The 22436-nt window shown below is 49.2% G+C and overlaps 1 protein-coding gene across 7 annotated transcripts in view; it reads left to right on the forward strand.

The window, feature by feature from the left end:
* The window catches only part of LOC142473244 (uncharacterized), a 50909-nt gene that overhangs the window by 17718 nt on the left and 10755 nt on the right, over positions 1–22436 (forward strand). For all 7 annotated transcript variants that reach the window (XR_012790009.1, XR_012790008.1, XM_075580432.1 and 4 more), the window contains one exon: positions 16462–16628. Coding sequence is in view for 5 of the 7 variants with exons in the window: in XM_075580432.1 (XP_075436547.1) it covers positions 16462–16628 (167 nt within the window). In the remaining 2 variants the exon portion in view is untranslated. The remainder of the gene's footprint in view (positions 1–16461; positions 16629–22436) is intronic.

The following is a 22436-nucleotide window of genomic DNA, read 5'->3' on the forward strand; positions in this document are numbered from 1 at the left end:
CCGGTCAATCCCTCCTCTATCCCTGGGTTCCCTTCTTCTCTATACAGGAGTCCCTTATCCCATAGGCAGTGCTCAGTGCCTTCCCCTGCCTGAGATTCGGACGCCCGAAGTCTCACGCCGGCCAGGGTAGGGTCTGTCTTCACTGCCTCCCTAAACTGGGATCCTAATTCTGGCCACCCCCCAGTCATGTCATTGTCCGGAGAATGGGGAAGGGTGAGGGGAAACAGTAAGTCAGTCTGTGGTTGCAACTGATCCTGGCTTACTTCCCCGGGCTCCTCTGCGCCCTCCGCTAACGTTGGTCCCAAAGGCTGGAGGACTGGCGCCGCCGCCATTGCCGCTGTCTGGCTCCGGGTAACCGCCGCCACTGCAGCGGGTTCGGCACTCGGTCGTAGGTGCAGGTCATCGGACCCAGATCGTTGCCAAGAAGAACTTCAGCATCCAAACCAGGTAAAACCCCCACCTCCCGCACACCCTGGCCCTCCCCCCAATCCAAAAAGATTCTGGCCACTTGCAGGAAACGTGGCTCTCCGTCGGCCACAGTGATCTGTATCCCAGGGCCTGGGATCAATTCCTCTGGCCGGACCATATCAGGTCGGACCAGGGTCACTGCAGCTCCTGTATCCAGCAAGCCGACTGCTTGCCGGTCACCGACTGTGACCGGGGTGAGATGTCTGCTCCGGCCGTCCGTCTGCTGCAGGTCAGCGCTGAGATGTCCTCTGCTCCTGGCTGTGGGCACCGATGAAACCGGGACAGGTGTTGCATGGGACGTCTCGCTGGGAGTTGGTTCCATGACCGGTCCGGAGTCTTTGGTGGAAGCCACCCGTACGCGGGCTACCGGCTTCGCTGCTGGGGTGCGTTGCCCATGATGGGGTCCGCCGGAACGCAGGGGTTCCGGGCAATCTGGTCTGATGTGACCAGGGCGGTTGCAGTTGTAGCACCGGAGCTTGTGCCGGAGCTCCCCCGCCTTCGGTGAACTGCTGCCCACAGGCGGCCTCTGAGTCCATTGGGGGGTATTGGCAGACTTTCTGGCCGGTGCTGCCGCCACCGCCGCCTTGGCTACTGCTTTGGCGGACATCAGGGCTCGGCTGGCCACATAGTCATCTGCAAGCCTCACCGCCTCCTGGTAAGTCTTGGGCTTCTTTTCGTACACCCAAGCCCTCACCACCGGTGGGCACTGCTGCATGAGCTGCTCCTGAAAGATGAGGTCCAGCAGGCGTTGGTAAGTCCGTGCCTCATAGACCTCCACCCAGCGTATCCCGTACAAAGCCATGCGGATCACGTAGGTAACATAGGACTCCTGGGGCTGCCTCTCTTCCTGCCGGAATTTACCCCGGTAGGCTTCAGGGGTAAAACCGTACTGAAACAACAGTTCATTCAGGTGGTCATAGTCATCAGCATACTTATCTGGAAGCGCCATCATCGTCTGCTTAGCCAAGCCGGACAGTAAGGGGTCCAAACGTGCAACCCTGTGCTGGGGAAGCACTTTGTACCGCCCACACTGTGTTTCAAAGTTCTTTAGAAAACTGTCGATCTGATCAGTACCTTCCACGAACTTGGTGAGACTGTGCTGATCCAGTTTGAGTTCATCTTTGTTGGGTTGGACAGGGGGGCAATAAGCGGGTCTGTTCACTGCCATAGTGATAAACTGCAGCCGCTCCTCCGGTGTCCCTCTGTCTCCCCACGCAGTAATCAGTGCCAACATTTCAGGGGTGAACGGACTGGTAGCCGCAGCAACTCGTTCCCTCCCCGAGATTCCGCCGCCCCGGCACTGGGTTCCTTCCCTGATCTCCGGGTGGCTGTAAAAGGGCAAGCTGAGCCGTATCCTGAGGCTCTGCAAGCCGGGCTTCATAGTCACCGATTGCGTCACCCATGTCTGCGACCTCCTGGTTCTCATAGGGCAGTCCATATTCACGGCACTTGTCTTTTAGCTGAGCTCGGGTCCTCATGTTGGATGAGTCTTCAGCCTCGCTCATGGTTCACGGTCGCAGCAGTGAGGTGGTGTTACAACTTGTGTTAACTGTTGCACTACTGTGTGTTCAATATCTTTAGTCCCAGGAACTCGCAATTACTCTCGAGTTCCCACTATATGACAGAGTCCCGCAGAACACTGTAATATAGGTTCAGTTCAATCCCACTGCTGCCACCATTTAATTATAGAACTTGTCACGGTAGCTTATGACAAGGTATAACGAACACCAAATACCTGGGTTGAACTGAACGAGGCTTAGATATAATAAAATATATTTATTCCTTAAAAAAGGTGAACACAGCAATATAGTACAATTAACAGACAAGAAGGTAACACTTACTTAGGGTTGGGGAATGGAGAAGTATCAGCTAGCAATTCTGCAGCAATCCGGTGACATTCCAGGTGGAATCAGAAGAACAACTAAAAACTGTAGGGTTGACACAGTTTATATACCTGTGTAACCCTATTCTTAACATTGAATACAGACTATTGGTGAACAATTATCTGTATCCAATCCCTAACGTGGAGACACAGATTAACCCATGCCCCCCAGCTAATTAGCCCATGTGTACTGGGACTCTATGGGTAGCTCCATAATTAAATCAGGGGCGATGACCAGTCTACCAAATGAAGTATCTGCATTGTTTGTAGGTGTAGACATAACACTTACAAACCACTCCAGTTTGATGATTCTCCACCCTCAGGTAACAATTAGAGTGGCAGAGTCTGTTGATTAGTACTTGGTCTGTTGATTAGTACTTAGTGTAAACAATCAGGGCAGTAAACTTTTGATCACAGTGCTTAGGCTCAATCAGCCGGCTGCCCTTCATGACCTATTAGCATAGCAGATGGAGTCTGCATTTTCAGAACAGATCCAAAATACCATACATATACACTTTAATATCTACACATATTAATAAGTTCCATTCTGGTGGGCTCGGTGGGTCGAAATTTGCCAGTTTTTAATGCCTACAGTGACTCCACATATTGGCCAAATATCAACTCTCTGCGACCTCCAGAACTGGAGATACAGAAATGCACTTTAAAACATCTTTAAAATACAGGATTATAATGAAACATGAGAACAAGGGAACATACATTTTCATGACATGACAAGGTGTAAACCACATTCCTGGACCGCAGTCCAGTTAACCCCTTGCCTCCCTGGTGAGGTCAGGGGGTGGCCATATGGGGTGCAACCCCTTTAATACCGGGCCAACCCCCTCTCCCTCTACACACATACAGCCACTCACTGACATACACACATCACACACAGCCACACACTGACATACACACAACACACTGACATACTGTCACACACTGATATATACACATCACACACACATACACATACAGCTACACACTGACATATACACATCACACACACACATACAGCCACACACTGAAACATATACACATCAGACACACATACAGCCACACACATCACACGCACATACAGCCACACACTGACATACACACATCACTCTGACATACACACATCACACTGACAAACAGCCACACACTGACATACAGCCACACACTGACATACACACACATACTGCCACGCACTGACATACACACAACACAATGACATACACACAACACACTGACATACACAAAACACACTGACATACAGCCACACACTGACATACCGCCACACACTGACATACCGCCACACACTGACATACCGCCACACACTGACATACCGCCACACACTGACATACCGCCACACACTGACATACCGCCACACACTGACATACCGCCAAACACTGACATACAGCCACACACTGACATACAGCCACATACCGCCACACACTGACATATAGCCACACACTGACATACAGCCACACACTGACATACAGCCACACACTGACATACAGCCACACACTGACATACACACAACACACTGACATACAGCCACACACTGACATACACACAACACACTGACATACAGCCACACACTGACATACCGCCACACACTGACATACACACTGACATACACACAATTGCTAAAACTCTGACTCAGGCCCTCTTTCTCTCCCGTCTTGATTACTGTAACCTCCTGCTGTCCGGCCTTCCTGCCTCTCACCTGTCTCCCCTACAATCTATCCTAAACGCTGCTGCCAGAATCATTTTACTCTTTCCTAAATCTGTCTCCGCGTATCCCCTCCTGAAATCCTTCTCCTGGCTTCCGATCAAATCCCGCATCTCACACTCCATTCTTCTCCTCACTTTTAAAGCTTTACATTCTTCTGCCCCTCTTTACATCTCAGCCCTAATTTCTCGCTATGCACCATCCCGACTCTTGCGTTCTGCTCAAGGATGTCTTCTTTCTACCCCCTTTGTATCTAAAGCCCTCTCTCGCCTTAAACCTTTTTCACTGACTGCCCCTCTGGAATGCCCTTCCCCTCAGTACCCGACTAGCCCCCTCTCTATCCACCTTTAAGACCCACCTTAAGACACACTTGCTTAAAGAAGCATATGAATAGCACTATGAATATTCTGAACACATGATACACAAAGCTTGGCCCCCTGCAGACGCAGTTACCAGAACTCCCTCCTACTGTCTCTGTACGTTCTCCCTACCTACCAATTAGACTGTAAGCTCCTCGGAGCAGGGACTCCTCTTCCTTAATGTTACTTTTATGTCTGAAGCACTTATTCCCATGATCTGATATTTATATTATCTGTTATTTATTTGATTACCACGTGTATTACTACTGTGAAGCGCTATGTACATTAATGGCGCTATATAAATAAAGACATACAATACAATACAATACACATATCACACACACATACAGCCACACACTGACACACACACACACACACTAACATACACACATCACACACATACACATACAGACACACACTGACATATACACATCACACACACATACAGCCACACACTGACATATACACATCACACAAACTGACATATACACATCAGCCACACACTGACATATACACATCATACACACTCATACAGCCACACACACACATACAGCCACATACACACAAGCCACATACTGAAATATACACATCACACACATACAGCTACACACTGAAACATATACACATCACACACACACACACATACAGCCACACACTAACATACACACATCACACACTGACATATACACATCACATAACACACATACTGCCACACACTGACATACACACAACACACTGACATACCGCCACACACTGAGATATACACATCACACACATACAGCCACACACTGACATACACACAACACACTGACATACCGCCACACACTGAGATATACACATCACACACATACAGCCACACACTGACATACACACATCACACACACTGACATATACACATAACACACACATACCGCCTCACACTGACGTACACACATCACGCACACAGCCACACACAACACACTGACATACTGTCACACACTGATATATACACACACATAAAGCCACACATACAGCCACACACTGACATACAGCCACACACTGACATACCGCCACACACTGACATACAGCCACACACTGACATACCGCCACACACTGACATACAGCCACACACTGACATACCGCCACACACTGACATACACACACACACTGACATACAGCCACACACTGACATACCGCCACACACTGACATACACACACACACTGACATACAGCCACACACTGACATACAGCCACACACTGACATACAGCCACACACTGACATACAGCCACACACTGACATACAGCCACACACTGACATACAGCCACACACTGACATACACACAACACACTGACATACACACAACACACTGACATACACACACACACTGACATACAGCCACACACTGACATACCGCCACACACTGACATACAGCCACACACTGACATACAGCCACACACTGACATACAGCCACCCACTGACGTACCGCCACATACTGACATACCGCCACACACTGACATACACACAACACACTGACATACCGCCACACACTGACATACCGCCACACACTGACATACCGCCACACACTGACATACCGCCACACACTGACATACAGCCACACACTGACATACCGCCACACACTGACATACCGCCACACACTGACATACCGCCACACACTGACATACAGCCACACAACGAACATACAGCCACACACTGACATACACACAACACACTGACATACACACAACACACTGACATACAGCCACACACTGACATACACACAACACACTGACATACAGCCACACACTGACATACACACAACACACTGACATACAGCCACACACTGACATACAGCCAGAAACTGACATACCGCCACACACTGACATACAGCCACACACTGACATACAGCCACACACTGACATACAGCCACACACTGACATACACACTGACATACAGCCACACACTGACATACACACTGACATACAGCCACACACTGACATACACACTGACATACAGCCACACACTGACATACACAAAACACACTGACATACAGCCACACACTGACATACACACAACACACTGACATACACAAAACACACTGACATACACACAACACACTGACATACACAAAACACACTGACATACAGCCACACACTGACATACAGCCACACACTGACATACACACACTGACATACAGCCACACACTGACATACAGCCACACACTGACATACAGCCACACACTGACATACCGCCACACACTGACATACAGCCACACACTGACATACAGCCACACACTGACATACACACTGACATACAGCCACACACTGACATACACACTGACATACAGCCACACACTGACATACACACTGACATACAGCCACACACTGACATACACAAAACACACTGACATACAGCCACACACTGACATACACAAAACACACTGACATACACACAACACACTGACATACACAAAACACACTGACATACAGCCACACACTGACATACAGCCACACACTGACATACACACACTGACATACAGCCACACACTGACATACCGCCACACACTGACATACCGCCACACACTGACATACCGCCACACACTGACATACAGCCACACAACGAACATACAGCCACACACTGACATACACACAACACACTGACATACACACAACACACTGACATACAGCCACACACTGACATACACACAACACACTGACATACAGCCACACACTGACATACACACAACACACTGACATACAGCCACACACTGACATACAGCCACAAACTGACATACCGCCACACACTGACATACAGCCACACACTGACATACAGCCACACACTGACATACACACTGACATACAGCCACACACTGACATACACACTGACATACAGCCACACACTGACATACACACTGACATACAGCCACACACTGACATACACAAAACACACTGACATACAGCCACACACTGACATACACACAACACACTGACATACACAAAACACACTGACATACACACAACACACTGACATACACAAAACACACTGACATACAGCCACACACTGACATACAGCCACACACTGACATACACACACTGACATACAGCCACACACTGACATACAGCCACACACTGACATACAGCCACACACTGACATACAGCCACACACTGACATACAGCCACACACTGACATACAGCCACACACTGACATACAGCCACACACTGACATACAGCCACACACTGACATACACACACACACTGACATACCGCCACACACTGACATACACACAACACACTGACATACACACAACACACTGACATACACAAAACACACTGACATACAGCCACACACTGACATACCGCCACACACTGACATACAGCCACACACTGACAAACACACACTGACATACAGCCACACACTGACATACACACAACACACTGACATACAGCCACACACTGACATACAGCCACACACTGACATACAGCCACACACTGACATACACACACACACTGACATACCGCCACACACTGACATACACACAACACACTGACATACACAAAACACACTGACATACAGCCACACACTGACATACCGCCACACACTGACATACCGCCACACACTGACATACAGCCACACACTGACATACACACACTGACATACACACAACACACTGACATACACACAACACACTGACATACAGCCACACACTGACATACAGCCACACACTGACATACAGCCACACACTGACATACCGCCACACACTGACATACACACAATTGCTAAAACTCTGACTCAGGCCCTCTTTCTCTCCCGTCTTGATTACTGTAACCTCCTGCTGTCCGGCCTTCCTGCCTCTCACCTGTCTCCCCTACAATCTATCCTAAACGCTGCTGCCAGAATCATTTTACTCTTTCCTAAATCTGTCTCCGCGTCTCCCCTCCTGAAATCCCTCTCCTGGCTTCCGATCAAATCCCGCATCTCACACTCCATTCTTCTCCTCACTTTTAAAGCTTTACATTCTTCTGCCCCTCTTTACATCTCAGCCCTAATTTCTCGCTATGCACCATCCCGACTCTTGCGTTCTGCTCAAGGATGTCTTCTTTCTACCCCCTTTGTATCTAAAGCCCTCTCTCGCCTTAAACCTTTTTCACTGACTGCCCCTCTGGAATGCCCTTCCCCTCAGTACCCGACTAGCCCCCTCTCTATCCACCTTTAAGACCCACCTTAAGACACACTTGCTTAAAGAAGCATATGAATAGCACTATGAATATTCTGAACACATGATACACAAAGCTTGGCCCCCTGCAGACGCAGTTACCAGAACTCCCTCCTACTGTCTCTGTACGTTCTCCCTACCTACCAATTAGACTGTAAGCTCCTCGGAGCAGGGACTCCTCTTCCTTAATGTTACTTTTATGTCTGAAGCACTTATTCCCATGATCTGATATTTATATTATCTGTTATTTATTTGATTACCACGTGTATTACTACTGTGAAGCGCTATGTACATTAATGGCGCTATATAAATAAAGACATACAATACAATACAATACACATATCACACACACATACAGCCACACACTGACACACACACACACACACTAACATACACACATCACACACATACACATACAGACACACACTGACATATACACATCACACACACATACAGCCACACACTGACATATACACATCACACAAACTGACATATACACATCAGCCACACACTGACATATACACATCATACACACTCATACAGCCACACACACACATACAGCCACATACACACAAGCCACATACTGAAATATACACATCACACACATACAGCTACACACTGAAACATATACACATCACACACACACACACATACAGCCACACACTAACATACACACATCACACACTGACATATACACATCACATAACACACATACTGCCACACACTGACATACACACAACACACTGACATACCGCCACACACTGAGATATACACATCACACACATACAGCCACACACTGACATACACACAACACACTGACATACCGCCACACACTGAGATATACACATCACACACATACAGCCACACACTGACGTACACACATCACGCACACAGCCACACACAACACACTGACATACTGTCACACACTGATATATACACACACATAAAGCCACACATACAGCCACACACTGACATACAGCCACACACTGACATACAGCCACACACTGACATACCGCCACACACTGACATACAGCCACACACTGACATACCGCCACACACTGACATACAGCCACACACTGACATACCGCCACACACTGACATACACACACACACTGACATACAGCCACACACTGACATACCGCCACACACTGACATACCGCCACACACTGACATACAGCCACACACTGACATACAGCCACACACTGACATACAGCCACACACTGACATACAGCCACACACTGACATACAGCCACACACTGACATACAGCCACACACTGACATACAGCCACACACTGACATACACACAACACACTGACATACAGCCACACACTGACATACACACAACACACTGACATACAGCCACACACTGACATACACACAACACACTGACATACAGCCACACACTGACATACAGCCAGAAACTGACATACCGCCACACACTGACATACAGCCACACACTGACATACAGCCACACACTGACATACAGCCACACACTGACATACACACTGACATACAGCCACACACTGACATACACACTGACATACAGCCACACACTGACATACACACTGACATACAGCCACACACTGACATACACAAAACACACTGACATACAGCCACACACTGACATACACACAACACACTGACATACACAAAACACACTGACATACACACAACACACTGACATACACAAAACACACTGACATACAGCCACACACTGACATACAGCCACACACTGACATACACACACTGACATACAGCCACACACTGACATACAGCCACACACTGACATACCGCCACACACTGACATACAGCCACACACTGACATACAGCCACACACTGACATACACACTGACATACAGCCACACACTGACATACACACTGACATACAGCCACACACTGACATACACACTGACATACAGCCACACACTGACATACACAAAACACACTGACATACAGCCACACACTGACATACACAAAACACACTGACATACACACAACACACTGACATACACAAAACACACTGACATACAGCCACACACTGACATACAGCCACACACTGACATACACACACTGACATACAGCCACACACTGACATACCGCCACACACTGACATACCGCCACACACTGACATACCGCCACACACTGACATACAGCCACACAACGAACATACAGCCACACACTGACATACACACAACACACTGACATACACACAACACACTGACATACAGCCACACACTGACATACACACAACACACTGACATACAGCCACACACTGACATACACACAACACACTGACATACAGCCACACACTGACATACAGCCACAAACTGACATACCGCCACACACTGACATACAGCCACACACTGACATACAGCCACACACTGACATACACACTGACATACAGCCACACACTGACATACACACTGACATACAGCCACACACTGACATACACACTGACATACAGCCACACACTGACATACACAAAACACACTGACATACAGCCACACACTGACATACACACAACACACTGACATACACAAAACACACTGACATACACACAACACACTGACATACACAAAACACACTGACATACAGCCACACACTGACATACAGCCACACACTGACATACAGCCACACACTGACATACACACACTGACATACAGCCACACACTGACATACAGCCACACACTGACATACAGCCACACACTGACATACAGCCACACACTGACATACAGCCACACACTGACATACAGCCACACACTGACATACAGCCACACACTGACATACAGCCACACACTGACATACACACACACACTGACATACCGCCACACACTGACATACACACAACACACTGACATACACACAACACACTGACATACACAAAACACACTGACATACAGCCACACACTGACATACCGCCACACACTGACATACAGCCACACACTGACAAACACACACTGACATACAGCCACACACTGACATACACACAACACACTGACATACAGCCACACACTGACATACAGCCACACACTGACATACAGCCACACACTGACATACACACACACACTGACATACCGCCACACACTGACATACACACAACACACTGACATACACAAAACACACTGACATACAGCCACACACTGACATACCGCCACACACTGACATACCGCCACACACTGACATACAGCCACACACTGACATACACACACTGACATACACACAACACACTGACATACACACAACACACTGACATACAGCCACACACTGACATACAGCCACACACTGACATACAGCCACACACTGACATACCGCCACACACTGACATACACACAATTGCTAAAACTCTGACTCAGGCCCTCTTTCTCTCCCGTCTTGATTACTGTAACCTCCTGCTGTCCGGCCTTCCTGCCTCTCACCTGTCTCCCCTACAATCTATCCTAAACGCTGCTGCCAGAATCATTTTACTCTTTCCTAAATCTGTCTCCGCGTCTCCCCTCCTGAAATCCCTCTCCTGGCTTCCGATCAAATCCCGCATCTCACACTCCATTCTTCTCCTCACTTTTAAAGCTTTACATTCTTCTGCCCCTCTTTACATCTCAGCCCTAATTTCTCGCTATGCACCATCCCGACTCTTGCGTTCTGCTCAAGGATGTCTTCTTTCTACCCCCTTTGTATCTAAAGCCCTCTCTCGCCTTAAACCTTTTTCACTGACTGCCCCTCTGGAATGCCCTTCCCCTCAGTACCCGACTAGCCCCCTCTCTATCCACCTTTAAGACCCACCTTAAGACACACTTGCTTAAAGAAGCATATGAATAGCACTATGAATATTCTGAACACATGATACACAAAGCTTGGCCCCCTGCAGACGCAGTTACCAGAACTCCCTCCTACTGTCTCTGTACGTTCTCCCTACCTACCAATTAGACTGTAAGCTCCTCGGAGCAGGGACTCCTCTTCCTTAATGTTACTTTTATGTCTGAAGCACTTATTCCCATGATCTGATATTTATATTATCTGTTATTTATTTGATTACCACGTGTATTACTACTGTGAAGCGCTATGTACATTAATGGCGCTATATAAATAAAGACATACAATACAATACAATACACATATCACACACACATACAGCCACACACTGACACACACACACACACACACTAACATACACACATCACACACATACACATACAGACACACACTGACATATACACATCACACACACATACAGCCACACACTGACATATACACATCACACAAACTGACATATACACATCAGCCACACACTGACATATACACATCATACACACTCATACAGCCACACACACACATACAGCCACATACACACAAGCCACATACTGAAATATACACATCACACACATACAGCTACACACTGAAACATATACACATCACACACACACACACATACAGCCACACACTAACATACACACATCACACACTGACATATACACATCACATAACACACATACTGCCACACACTGACATACACACAACACACTGACATACCGCCACACACTGAGATATACACATCACACACATACAGCCACACACTGACATACACACAACACACTGACATACCGCCACACACTGAGATATACACATCACACACATACAGCCACACACTGACGTACACACATCACGCACACAGCCACACACAACACACTGACATACTGTCACACACTGATATATACACACACATAAAGCCACACATACAGCCACACACTGACATACAGCCACACACTGACATACAGCCACACACTGACATACCGCCACACACTGACATACAGCCACACACTGACATACCGCCACACACTGACATACAGCCACACACTGACATACCGCCACACACTGACATACACACACACACTGACATACAGCCACACACTGACATACCGCCACACACTGACATACACACACACACTGACATACAGCCACACACTGACATACAGCCACACACTGACATACAGCCACACACTGACATACAGCCACACACTGACATACAGCCACACACTGACATACAGCCACACACTGACATACAGCCACACACTGACATACACACAACACACTGACATACACACAACACACTGACATACACACACACACTGACATACAGCCACACACTGACATACCGCCACACACTGACATACAGCCACACACTGACATACAGCCACACACTGACATACAGCCACCCACTGACGTACCGCCACATACTGACATACCACCACACACTGACATACACACAACACACTGACATACCGCCACACACTGACATACCGCCACACACTGACATACCGCCACACACTGACATACCGCCACACACTGACATACAGCCACACAACGAACATACAGCCACACACTGACATACACACAACACACTGACATACACACAACACACTGACATACAGCCACACACTGACATACACACAACACACTGACATACAGCCACACACTGACATACACACAACACACTGACATACAGCCACACACTGACATACAGCCACAAACTGACATACCGCCACACACTGACATACAGCCACACACTGACATACAGCCACACACTGACATACACACTGACATACAGCCACACACTGACATACACACTGACATACAGCCACACACTGACATACACACTGACATACAGCCACACACTGACATACACAAAACACACTGACATACAGCCACACACTGACATACACACAACACACTGACATACACAAAACACACTGACATACACACAACACACTGACATACACAAAACACACTGACATACAGCCACACACTGACATACAGCCACACACTGACATACACACACTGACATACAGCCACACACTGACATACAGCCACACACTGACATACAGCCACACACTGACATACAGCCACACACTGACATACAGCCACACACTGACATACAGCCACACACTGACATACAGCCACACACTGACATACAGCCACACACTGACATACAGCCACACACTGACATACAGCCACACACTGACATACACACACACACTGACATACCGCCACACACTGACATACACACAACACACTGACATACACACAACACACTGACATACACAAAACACACTGACATACAGCCACACACTGACATACCGCCACACACTGACATACAGCCACACACTGACAAACACACACTGACATACAGCCACACACTGACATACACACAACACACTGACATACACACACACACTGACATACCGCCACACACTGACATACACACACACACTGACATACCGCCACACACTGACATACACACAACACACTGACATACAGCCACACACTGACATACAGCCACACACTGACATACACACACACACTGACATACCGCCACACACTGACATACACACAACACACTGACATACACAAAACACACTGACATACAGCCACACACTGACATACCGCCACACACTGACATACCGCCACACACTGACATACAGCCACACACTGACATACACACACTGACATACACACAACACACTGACATACACACAACACACTGACATACAGCCACACACTGACATACAGCCACACACTGACATACAGCCACACACTGACATACAGCCACACACTGACATACACACACACACACTGACATACCGCCACACACTGACATACACACAACACACTGACATACACAAAACACACTGACATACAGCCACACACTGACATACAGCCACACACTGACATACCGCCACACACTGACATACAGCCACACACTGACATACACACACTGACATACAGCCACACACTGACATACACACAACACACTGACATACAGCCACACACTGACATACAGCCACACACTGACATACAGCCACACACTGACATACAGCCACACACTGACATACAGCCACACACTGACATACACACACACACTGACATACCGCCACACACTGACATACACACTGACATACCGCCACACACTGACATACAGCCATACACTGACATACCGCCACACACTGACATACACACACACACTGACATACACACACTGACATACACACACACACTGACATACACACAACACACTGACATACACACACACACTGACATACAGCCACACACTGACATACAGCCACACACTGACATACAGCCACACACTGACATACACACACACACTGACATACCGCCACACACTGACATACACACAACACACTGACATACACAAAACACACTGACATACCGCCACACACTGACATACAGCCACACACTGACATACACACACTGACATACAGCCACACACTGACATACACACACTGACATACAGCCACACACTGACATACAGCCACACACTGACACACAGCCACACACTGACATACACACACACACTGACATACCGCCACACACTGACATACACACAACACACTGACATACACAAAACACACTGACATACAGCCACACACTGACATACAGCCACACACTGACATACAGCCACTTACTGACATACACACACACACTGACATACCGCCACACAATGAAACATAAATATCTCACACACACATCTGTCCAATGAATTGTGCCATGTACAGCCATATCAGGCTCCGGCCTCCCTCAGACCACAGTCTCAGCCGGGTAGGGCACCCTCAGCCTCCGGTCTCGGCCGGGAGGGGCACCTCAGCCTTCAGTCTCGGCCGGGCAGGGTTTCCTTGGCCTCCGGTCTCAGCCTGGCGGGGACACCTCAGCCTCCGGTCTTGGCCGGGCGGACCCCTCGGTCTCCGGTCTCAACCGGGTGGGGCTCCCTTGGCCTCTGGTCTCGGCCGGGCGGGGCTCCCTCTGTATGTTTGTTATTGTGCCCTTCTGTCCCCGCAGCGGGAGCGATGGTACAGGAGCTGCTGAGGATTCTGGGAGAGTCTCACAGGCTGACCAGAGCCGGCCTCCACCTGCTGCTCCAGCCTCACCTGACAGAGTTGAGTCTCCGCTCCTGTGCAGGACTGGTCAGCAACGCCATCACGCAGCTAGTGACCGTGCGCTGCCAGGTGAGTCACGTAGGGAGCGGCTGCGCACATTCGCCCGCTCTCTCGCTCTGTATTCAGTACACGTCTGTCCTACGTTGCTCCGTTTCCTCTGCCCCCTTCTCTCAGTATGCTGCCTGGCAATGCCCTCTCTCTGCTCCCTCCTTCCGTCTCTCCACTCCCTACCACCTTCCCTCTCTCTCCCCCTGCCTCCCTCCCCCTGCCTCCCTCTCCCTCCCTCCCCCTGCATCCCTCTCCCTCCATCCCCCTCTCTCCCCCACCTCCCTCTCTCCTTTAGCTTTTTTATTCCTCACTCTCTCTCCTTCTATACTTTCTCTCTCTCTCTCTCTCTGTCTCAGCACCTCACACATTATCATCTCTCTCTCCATCTCGCTTTCCCCATCTCTCTCTCCATCTCGCTTCCCCATCTCTCTCTCCATCTCGCTTTCCCCCGCTCTCTCTCCATCTCGCTTTCCCCATCTCTCTCTCCATCTCGCTTTCCCCATCTCTCTCCATCTCGCTTTCCCATCTCTCTCTCCATCTCGCTTCCCCCATCTCTCTCTCCATCTCGCTTTCCCCATCTCTCTCTCCATCTCGCTTTTCCCCTCTCTCTCTCTCCATCTCGCTTTCCCCCCCATCTCTCTCTCCATCTCGCTTCCCCCCATCTCTCTCTCCATCTCGCTTCCCCCATCTCTCTCTCCATCTCGCTTTCCCCATCTCTCTCCATCTCGCTTTCCCCATCTCTCTCTCTCCATCTCGCTTTCCCCATCTCTCTCTCCATCTCGCTTCCCCCAATCTCTCTCTCCATCTCACTTTCCCCCATCTCTCTCTCCATCTCGCTTTCCCCCATCTCTCTCTCTCCATCTCGCTTTCCCCATCTCTCTCTCATCTCGCTTTCCCCATCTCTCTCTCTCCATCTCGCTTTCCCCCTCTCTCTCTCTCCATCTCGCTTTCCCCCATCTCTCTCTCCATCTCGCTTCCCCCATCTCTCTTCCCCCATCTCTCTCTCCATCTCGCTTTCCCCCTCTCTCTCTCTCCATCTCGCTTTCCCCATCTCTCTCTCCATCTCGCTTTCCCCATCTCTCTCTCCATCTCGCTTTCCCCATCTCTCTCCATCTCTCTCTCCATCTCGCTTCCCCCATCTCTCTCTCCATCTCGCTTTCCCCATCTCTCTCTCCATCTCTCTCTCCATCTCGCTTTTCCCCTCTCTCTCTCTCCATCTCGCTTCCCCCATCTCTCTCTCCATCTCACTTTCCCCATCTCTCTCCATCTCGCTTTCCCCATCTCTCTCTCTCCATCTCGCTTTCCCCATCTCTCTCTCCATCTCGCTTCCCCCAATCTCTCTCTCCATCTCACTTTCCCCCATCTCTCTCTCCATCTCGCTTTCCCCCATCTCTCTCTCTCCATCTCGCTTTCCCCATCTCTCTCTCATCTCGCTTTCCCCATCTCTCTCTCTCCATCTCGCTTTCCCCCTCTCTCTCTCTCCATCTCGCTTTCCCCCATCTCTCTCTCCATCTCGCTTCCCCCATCTCTCTCTCCATCTCGCTTTCCCCCTCTCTCTCTCTCCATCTCGCTTTCCCCATCTCTCTCTCCATCACTCTCTCCATCTCGCTTTCTCCATCTCGCTTTCCCCCATCTCACTCTCCATCTCGCTTCCCCCATCTCTCTCTCCATCTCGCTTTCCCCGTCTCTCTCTCCATCTCGCTTTCTCCATCTCGCTTCCCCCATCTCTCTCTCCATCTCGCTTTCCCCATCTCTCTCTCCATCTCTCTCTCCATCTCGCTTCCCCCATCTCTCTCTCCATCTCGCTTCCCCCCATCTCTCTCTCCATCTCACTTCCCTCCATCTCGCTTCCCCCATCTCTCTCTCCATCTCGCTTCCCCCATCTCTCTCTCCATCTCGCTTCCCCCATCTCTCTCTCCATCTCGCTTCCCCCATCTCTCTCTCCATCTCGCTTCCCCCCATCTCTCTCTCCATCTCGCTTCCCCCCATCTCTCTCTCCATCTCGCTTTCCCCATCTCTCTCTCCATCTCTCTCCCTCCATCTCGCTCTCCCCCTCTCTCTCCCTCCATCTCGCTCTCCCCCTCTCTCCATCTCGCTTTCCCCATCGCTCTCCCCCTCTCTCTCTCCCCCTCTCTCCATCTTGCTTTCCCCATCTCTCTCTCCATCTCGCTTCCCCCATCTCTCTCTCCATCTCTCTCCATCTCACTTTCCCCATCTCTCTCTCCATCTCGCTTTCTCCATCTCGCTTCACCCCTCTCTCTCTCCATCTCGCTTCCCCCATCTCTCTCTCCATCTCTCTCCATCTTGCTTTCCCCATCTCTCTTTCTCCATCTCGCTTCCCCCATCTCTCTCTCCATCTCTCTCCATCCCGCTTCCCCCATCTCTCTCTCCATCTCTCTCTCCATCTCTCTCCATCTCGCTTCCCCCATCGCTCTCTCTCCATCTCGCTTCCCCCATCTCTCTCTCCATCTCTCTCTCCATCTCTCTCTCCATCTCGCTTTCTCCATCTCTCTCTCCATCTCGCTTCCCCCATCTCTCTCTCCATCTCGCTTCCCCCAATCTCTCTCTCCATCTCGCTTCCCCCATCTCTCTCTCCATCTCGCTTCCCCCCATCTCTCTCTCTCCATCTCACTTCCCCCATCTCTCTCTCCGTCTCACTTTCCCCATCTCTCTCTCCATCTCGCTTCCCCCATCTCTCTCTCCATCTCGCTTCCCCCCTCTCTATCCCTCTTTCCCCCATCTCTCTCTCCGTCTCGCTTCCCCCCTCTCTCTCTCCATCTCGCTTCCCCCATCTCTCTCTCCATCTCGCTTTCCCGCATCTCTCTCCCCATCTCTCTCTCCATCTCGCTGTCACGGTAGCTTATGACAAGATATAATGAACACCAAATCTCTGGGTTGAACTGAACGAGGCTTAGATATAATAAAATATAATTTATTCCTTAAAAAGGTGAACACAGCAATATAGTACAATTAATAGGCAAGAAGGTAACACTTACTTAGGGTTGGGGAATGGAGAAGTATCAGCTAGCAATTCTCCAGCAATCCGGTGACATTCCAGGTGGAATCAGAAGAACAACTAAAAACTGTAGGGTTGACAGTTTATATACCTGTGTAACCCTATTCTTAACAGTGAATACAGACTATTGGTGAACAATTATCTGTATCCAATCCCTAATGTGGAGACACAGATTAACCCATGCCCCCCAGCTAATTAGCCCATGTGTACTGTGACTCTATGGGTAGCCCCATAATTAAATCAGGGGCGACGACCAGTCTACCAAATGAAGTATCTGCATTGTTTGTAGGTGTAGACATAACACTTACAAACCACTCCAGTTTGATGATTCTCCACCCTCAGGTAACAATTAGAGTGGATGAGTCTGTTGATTAGTACTTGGTCTGTTGATTAGTACTTAGTGTAAACAATCAGGGCAGTAAACTTTTGATCACAGTGCTTAGGCTCAATCAGCCGGCTGCCCTTCATGACCTATTAGCATAGCAGATGGAGTCTGCATTTTCAGAACAGATCCAAAATACCATACATATACACTTTAATATCTACACATATTAATAAGTTCCATTCTGGTGGGCTCAGTGGGTCAAAATTTGCCAGTTTTTAATGCCTACAGTGACTCCACATATTGGCCAAATATCAACTCTCTGCGACCTCCAGAACTGGAGATACAGAAATGCGCTTTAAAACATCTTTAAAATACAGGATTATAATGAAACATGGGAACAGGGGAACATACATTTTCATGGCATGACAAGGTGTAAACCACATTCCTGGACCGCAGTCCAGTTAACCCCTTGCCTCCCTGGTGAGGTCAGGGGGTGTCCATATGGGGTGCAACCCCTTTAATACTGGGCCAACCCCCTCTCCCTCTACACCTCCCCTTCTTAATGGATGACCTGAGGCCCTCTGGCCCTGACGGGGAGTGGGGCACTGCTGGCACCATTAATGAACTCGGTCTCAGAGGGATAGTCCTGACGTGAAAGTCCATCAGCATTGCTGTTTTCACTACCCTTTTTGTGCTGAATAGTAAACTCAAATTCTTGCAAGGCCAAGCTCCACCTTAGCAACTTGGCATTCTCCTCTGATGCCCTCTGCAGCCACCTCAGGGGGTTGTGGTCTGTGAGGACCGTGAAAGCCCTTCCATACACATAGGGCTGGAGTTTTTTGAGTGCCCACACAATGGCCAAGCACTCTTTCTCAATGGTGGCATAGGCCACCTCTCTGGGGAGTAGTTTTCGGCTGATGTACACCACAGGGTGCTCTCTACTGTCATCCCCCACTTGGCTCAACACAGCCCCAATGCCATAGTCCGAGGCATCAGTCTGTATGAGGAAATGTTTGGTATAGTCCGGGGCAGCCAGTAGTGTTTGGTATAGTCCGGGGCAGCCAGTTTTCAGTGCCTGGAAAGCAGTTTCACAGGCAGGAGTCCAGGTGATAAGCACAGACAGTTGCTTCTTAGTCAAATCAGTCAGGGGTTTGGCCACGGCGCTGTACTGTGGGACAAACTTCCTATAGTATCCTGCGGTGCCCAAAAATGCCATGACCTGTTTCTTGGTTTTTGGAACAGGCCACTGAACTATGGCTTCTACCTTAGCTGGCTCTGGTTTGAGGTGCCCTCCACCCACCCTGTGCCCTAAGTACAGGACCTCTGCCATCCCTACCATACACTTAGTGGGTTTCAAGGTAAGCCCAGCCTCCCTGATCCTATCCAGCACCGCAGCTACATGTCCTAAGTGGGAGTCCCAGGAATTACTAAAGACAGCAATGTCATCTAAGTAAGCCCTGGCATAGCTCTGCATCCCTTCCAGTAACCTATTGACCAGGCGTTGGAAGGTAGCCGGGGCATTCTTCATCCCAAATGGCATCACTAAAAACTCATAGAGGCCACTTGGAGTGATGAATGCTGACTTCTCCCTAGCCTCCAGGGTCACTGGGATTTGCCAATAGCCTTTGCTCAAATCCATGGTGGTCAGATACCTTGCCGCCGCGAGTTCATCTAGTAACTCATCCATGCGGGGCATGGGATCGGCATCTGACACCGTCCCAGCGTTGAGCAAGCGGTAGTCCACACAAAACCGGGTGGTCTTGTCCTTCTTAGGGACTAGAACTACCGGGCTTGCCCAAGGACTCTGGGACGGAGTAATTACCCCTAGGGTCAGCATCTCCTCTATCTCCCTCTCCATACTGGTCTTGACCTCTGCTGACACTCTATAAGCGTGCTTATGCAGAGGTTGCAGATCCCCTGTGTGCACTGGGTGTTTTGTGAGATGTGTGGTCCCTGGCATGTCAGTGAAGAGGGCCCCATACTTAGCTAGCATGTCCCTGGCTTCTGCCTGCTGCCTAGCACTCAACTGTGCCCCTATCTCTACCTGCTCCACAGTGTTTCCCTGCCTAGCCTCCCCTAGGAGATCAGGCAGAGCATTGCTCGCTGGATCCTCCAGCAGTGGGCTACAAATGGCCATTACTGCTCCCATACTCAGTGCTCTGTACTCCTTCAACATATTAATGTGATATGTCTTGTGCCTCTCAGGCTCTACCTGTACAACGTAGTTGTACTCATTCACCTTTCGGATAACCGGGTACGGTACCGACCAGGCAGCCATCAACTTGTTCTCCCGAGTGGGTTTGAGAACAAGCACCTGCTGTCCTGGGATGAATTCTCTGCTACGGGCATTCCGGTCATACCATCGCTCTTGCTTGGTCTGAGCAGCCCTGAGGTGGTCCTGGGCCACCCCCATGAGCATCTCTAACCGGTCTCGGAGATCTACTACATACTGGATCACTGAAGTAGCAGTAGCCTCCCCTTCCCATCC

The sequence above is a fragment of the Ascaphus truei genome, assembly GCF_040206685.1.
Source record: "Ascaphus truei isolate aAscTru1 chromosome 1 unlocalized genomic scaffold, aAscTru1.hap1 SUPER_1_unloc_1, whole genome shotgun sequence".
NCBI lineage: Eukaryota > Metazoa > Chordata > Amphibia > Anura > Ascaphidae > Ascaphus > Ascaphus truei.